Source organism: Pinus tabuliformis, chromosome 6 (genome assembly GCF_031772625.1).
Source record: "Pinus tabuliformis cultivar Carrire ecotype Pingquan chromosome 6, CPIR1, whole genome shotgun sequence".
Lineage (NCBI taxonomy): Eukaryota > Viridiplantae > Streptophyta > Pinopsida > Pinales > Pinaceae > Pinus > Pinus tabuliformis.
Window position 1 is genome coordinate 1,461,708,412 of NC_142292.1, and position 6,417 is coordinate 1,461,714,828.

General features: G+C 33.9%; 1 protein-coding gene across 1 annotated transcript; it reads left to right on the forward strand.

Annotated features, from left to right (window-relative positions):
• Positions 1 to 2,772: 2,772 nt before the first annotated feature.
• LOC149264136 (uncharacterized) lies at positions 2,773 to 4,241 on the forward strand. Its single transcript, XM_089389047.1, has 3 exons — positions 2,773 to 2,989; positions 3,071 to 3,200; positions 3,319 to 4,241. The coding sequence occupies exons 1-3, from the start codon at positions 2,797 to 2,799 to the stop codon at positions 4,115 to 4,117; spliced, it is 1,122 nt and encodes a 373-aa protein (XP_089245173.1). The 5' UTR covers positions 2,773 to 2,796; the 3' UTR covers positions 4,118 to 4,241.
• Positions 4,242 to 6,417: the final 2,176 nt, after the last annotated feature.

Sequence of the window (6,417 nt, forward strand, 5' to 3'; positions counted from 1 at the left end):
CTGAAGCTAACTCACCTAGGTAGTGTCTAGGGAAAGTCACCCTGCCCTTAAGTCTCCCAAACAGTAGTGGGACCTAGGGATAGGCAGTCTAAGTGCATGGCTTGTCTCCTGAAGGTTATTTGGATGATGCTGTATGATTGTGTGTGATGTTCCATCAATTCTGTTTCCTTAAAGTCACCAAGGAGGATGAATCTTATCATAGTGGCCTCTGGTCGCATGTTTACCCCAACTGGCCGGTTGCTTGGGTAGATGTGGGAGGAGGGTGTTACAATATATATATGGTACAAGATTTCTCCAACTTTATCATCAAGATTCTTAATCTGGAAAAAGACTTTGTTATAGTACCATGGATCAATACCATGGCTTATCAACACCACATGCTTATCAAAACTTGTTCATGAGTGGTTTTTTAGTTAATCAATTTACTTAAAAAGAGAAAAAAAATGACATCACTACTTTGGAGATAAATCTCAACCTTGATTTGTGTATATCACTAAAAATATTCTATAATATTTCGTAATGTTAGATTCCTACCACCGAATTAACAACTATTGATAATTAACTTTAAATTCTACTCCAAAATATACATGCCCATTAATATAATTAACAAAATATAATTAAATTCCTGATTAAATAAAATAAACTAAAAGTAAATAAAAAGTAAATAACATCCCAAATAATATTTAAAAAAAAAAATCATGTTAAATAAATTTTATATATCTAATTAATTAATTAATTATAATAATAATAATAATAAAATTTAAAAAAATCACATATTAAGAGATTTGATTCTATTTAATATATAAAATAATTAACATTATATATTCCAAAAAAAATCGTATATTAAGAGGTTTGATAGAGCCTTGAGGAATAATTTGATTTGAAGTTTGTATGAAATTTGATATTCTAAGTTCAAATCCACTTGATTAACCACGTAGGTTATGCATAAAGATGTTACGGGTTCACATAAATGTTATAATAGTTGTGCCAAGAAAGTATGAATCTAGTTAATTGATGATTTTTCTGGATAAAAATAAAACAAAAATAAGAATTAGTACCTTAATAAATTTAAAAGAGAAAAAATAATATACGATTAAGTTATATTATAATATTGTGTTTTGTTAGTATTTTTAGGACGGAAGGATTATTGTAATACATTTATTTTTTACTTTACATTAATTATATGTTTTTATTGGTTAATACAAATTTTAGATAAATAATTTATTTACTTTTGGGATATATCAAAATTTTATTTTTGTGTTATTTTATTTGTGAAAACAATTGAAGCCTTGTGTAAAACTAAATTAAAAATAGAAACAATAATTAAAAAAAAACAAAATTAAGAAGGTTAAAATTAAAAGGCAATAAACTAAAATAGAAAAAATAAGCCAAGAAAACTAATGAGGTATTGCCCATAGAGATAGTTTAATCCATAATTTTCCTAAAGTATTATGATACAAAGTTCAAATCTCCTCCCAATTAAAAAATAAAAGAAAAAGATTTGAATATAATATATTATGATTTTTTACAGAGGATTTAAAAGTCTTTAAAATGGATAGCTCAATCTTCTTTTACATATCTTATTAGTAAATAATGTTTTCTTATTTTATGCATATTCTAGAATATTTTTAATAGTAATGAACAAATTAAAGATTGAGATTTATCTTAAAATTAATTTTTGTTATTTTTGTTTTTTAATCAAATTTATTAATTAAAAAAAATATCATATGGACAAGTTTTAGATGAAACAAAGTATGATTTTTTGGACATATGTTATTAACCTATGATACTGTGAAATCCATAATTAAATAGAGATGAATATTAATAATGGAATTTTTTCTCACATATATGTTTTGATATATATAACTCATATTAATTGTTTATATGAATAGTCATAATAATAATTTAACATATATTATATATATTTTTAATTTGATAATATAAAATATATTATGAAATATATTTTTATGTACTCATTGAATTAAGAGGTTTATTCTACAGCTGTGTAACCTTGTTATCAAAATTAAATTTTACTGATGTCAACCAAAATATTTTTTTTTTTAAATCTCAAGAAAAAAATTAATTAAATAACTAAAAAAAAGTTAGTCTCTCCAGACTTACATTATATAAATTTATATTTAACATAGATCTATACTGCTTAATAATAAATTGATACCTATCAAATTTCAAGTTAATGTAATAGATATAAATATACACATAATACATCGTACTGTTGGTAGAGTAGAATGTTGGGCTGGTTTAGGGTGAATGATACGAAAGGCGCTGAGCACAAGAGAAACATCCAACTAAATGGAAAATGGAACTTGTTCGCTAATCAAATTAATAATGTGGGCACAAATTGATTGTGTACGTATTTTACCGAATAAAACACGCGTCCAACGGCGAGTGTTTACATCTGCGAACGCTCTGGCTCTTCCAGAGTTAGGTTGTGGGATGACAGGTAAGCGCCGTGAGACGGCTCCTTATTAGTTGCCATTGCTGATATTTCCACCATGGATTACTTTTTCCGGGGGCAATTATATGCTTCTTCAAACGTTCGACGGTCCCGCTATTTAACTCCAATGGTTGCTTTCATGTACCCAATCCCGTCCTAGCATTCTTTCGCGTTTTTAATCTCCATTGTTTTGACAAGGAAAGATCAAATCACAAGCAGTCGCAGCTCTTTATCACTGGCCAAAGATTTACTGCAACAACCACTTTCTTTTAAGGAGAATCTAATTGTTTCTATATATAAACAACGGCCCTGCCAAAGAGAACCGCCAATGCCAATACCGTATGTCTCTTCCGAGAAGTGGAGATTATCGTCTGTGGAATTATAGAGAAAGAATTTCAGTAATGGGTAGGTCTCCTTGCTACTCAAAAGAAGGGCTCAACCGCAGGGCCTGGACTGCAAAGGAGGATATGATTCTTTCAGAGTACATTCGAATTCATGGCGATGGTGGATGGACAAATCTCGCCGAAAAAACAGGTGAATCTCAGAAAATCTCTACTAATATGATAGTAAATTTGTAATGAGAGGCTAAATAAGTGGACGGATTTTGTTTTCCAGGTCTTAAGCGGAGTGGGAAGAGTTGTAGATTACGCTGGTTGAACTATCTTCGCCCTGGCATCAAACGCGGAAACATTTCCCCGAATGAGGATGAGCTTATTATACGGCTTCATCGCCTCCTTGGCAATCGGTATGCGGATTATGACTGAACATCATTTATTTATTCATTGGATTTACCATGTCAGGGTCTGTAGAAATATTGAACTTTTCGCAAAGTGTGACGCGTATTACAAGTACAACCCATGCAGATGGTCGCTGATTGCAGGACGACTTCCTGAGAGAACAGACAACGAAATCAAGAACTACTGGAATACTCATCTTAGCAAGAAGCTGTCGCTAATGAATCAATATTCGACTACAGACAGTCCCAAGATAAGGTCAAAATCTCCTCCTCTCCCACAAAATCATGTGCGAGTAACGATCCCCGTCAAAAAAACAGCGGCGATTAGGGAATCTGAAGTGGACATATCCAACGGCTTCAACGATTATGGATGCAGCAATCGTATTTTACACCAAGGCTTTATATCGTGCAACATTAAAGCAACAAACAATTCCTCCAAGCCGTTGTCTGACCTACCTGCGAGTGATCCGATCACACACGATGATTGTAAGTCCATTGCAAAGGAAGGTAGAAACCCTACCTGCTCCATGTCGACTATGGTAGAGTTCGGGAGATCCTCACTTTCCGAATTTTTGGCAGAAGATGAAGCTACTTTAACAGAGAGTTTGTTTGATCTGAACGATCTGTCGTCTCCAAACTATAATATTCACTCTTCTACATCCGACTTTTGCACAGGCTTTGGACTAGAAGAGCTCTACATACAACCGGCTACATTGGCTGCAGAGGCGATCCAGTTTGACGTCACATGTTCCGATGAAAGGCATATGCAGCGCGCTAACAGTTTTTATACCTTCGCCAATGATCAAGGAATGGAAGATTTCGATGGTAACGAAAAACACCTCGATTGGATGCACGAACTCGGTTATATACAGAAATCAAGTCCACAATCGCTGAACTCACTACTGTGGGAATACAAAGAGGTGTAAGCTGAAAGAATAACAAGGAAGCTTAAGCTTAAAGACAGTTGACAGATCCCATAGGAATCTAGATATATAATCTGTAATGGCAAACGTAATGAATAAATATTTAGCTATGCTGATTTACCTTGCATTCACTGTAGATTTATAGATAGAAGATTTTAATAAGCTCTGTTACCATTAATGTTGAAACTAAATTTCTATGAATATGTTGCAAATTGAGTTTTCAGTGTTGTGTGTGATTATAGTGCGAGTCTGGATAAATTTTATGATGTAATTTATGAGTTCACTGATGAGTCGATGAGTTTATTTGTTATGAGCGGGTATTCTACTGTTTTTTCAATTTGTGATTGAAATATGTTCACCAGAACTGATTCTTTTGAAGGTACCCGTTTGTATTTTGGTTGCGTAATTGGATTACGCTCTTTTGGGATCTTGAGTCCGTTCTTTTGAAATTGGGGGTAGTTGTGTGTGTCATTGAGAAACGATTAAAGAAGTGATTGCTCTGAGGTAGAGATTTGTTGCTATTTTTACTGTGTAATTGGGATATGCTCTGGACGATGATTGTGCGTATGATTGCTGCTATTATATCTTATTTATGGGATTGAAACAACAGGCTTCCAAAAACTAAATGTTAAAGGCAGATAATTCTTGCTATTATAATCGTAGTTTGGCTATTGCTTTCTTGAAACTGTTCTCAGACAGTGAAGTGTGTACTTGGGATAATAAGTGGTGATTGGATTGTCATTTCCGTGATCGTGATATTTCATGATAAATAGCTGTCATATAAATATTCGTATTCAGGTCAATGGAAAGATGATAATCGGATCCGTTGGGTTTGGAGATATTCATATTTTTGTTGGGGATTTTTCTGGTAAAATCCCAAAAACAAACAAAATAAACTCCACAGAGGCAATGCTTTGTTTCCTTTACTCCAAGATCTTTTTGTGCACAGGGAAGCTTTTTAAAAAAAATGACTGAAAAACAGAGTATTACGTCACCATAAAAACATTTCTATTCATTAAAATATAGTGATTGATACATATTCATCCTCTTTTACTGATTGATACATATTCATCCTCTTTTACTGAGAGGGATTCATAAAAAAAAATTACATTCAGCCATCAAAAACTAAACTCTGTCTCCACCTGAGAATTTACTGTGCTGGGTAAAATTCTCATTTACATTCACTGTTGTGAAAACATTTTATTTACTGGTGTAAAAACCTTCTTTTACATACTACTGTAAAAACAAAATTTACACATGCTTACAAAACAAATGCGCTCCTCTGCTTTTCTTTTATGCACTGCTGTGCAAAAAAAATTCCTTGCTTCATGTGCGCTCCCCTGTTTTTATGAGCTGCGTGCAACAACTCTCCAGTGTGCAACCAATACAACAACGAGCATATTTCACTTGGCTCATTATGAAAAAAACTTAATACAAAACATATGTATCAAAACATACAATAAACATAAATAAATGCTTTACGTGCCGTAAAAAAAACTTTAAAAACTTCTACCTACTTTCTACGATTTGGAAGAGTTTCACTTAATTTCTTTGCAGACAGGAGTGGCGGTCAAACTCAAACTTAATTTTTACTCCACACAACATTAACTGCAGGCTCGTATGCATCTTGGAACAATCGACGGCGGAGACTGATGGAGCAGATCGGACGGCGGAGGAGAATATCGGGAGACATTACATAACTGATAATTACCTCCCGAGAAGTCAGAAATGCTTACATATGCTGAGAGCCACGCGTCAGCACTATATTGTATCGGGCTCAAATATACGGATACTGCCTTCACGCAAAAGCGGTCCGATATCCCTCAAGGTGGTTTGTGGTTTTGCTGCGTGGTTTGGGCGTTGGTACGACTGCGTTGAAATTACATATTCAACATTCCCCTTTAATTTCAACTGTTGGGCATTTGGTCATACCCAGACACTTCCTCAAAAATTCAAAGCTTTTCTGATCCAATGGCTTTGTCAAAATGTCTGCTACCTGTTCTTGAGTCCTGCAATGTTCTAAGACAATTTCTCCATTGTTCACCAATTCTCTGATGTAGTGAAACCTTGTATCAATGTGTTTCGTTCTCTTATGAAACACTGAATTCTTTGACAATGCAATAGCAGAGCTATTGTCACAAAAAATCACCGTCGCTTTTGCCTGCTCTTGGCCTAAGCTCCTCAACATTCTTCTCATCCAAACTGCTTGACATGCTGCTGCTGTAGCTGCCACATATTCAGCCTCTGCTGTAGACAATGCTACGATGGACTGCTTCTTAGAAGCCCATGAAATGGCTCCTGAA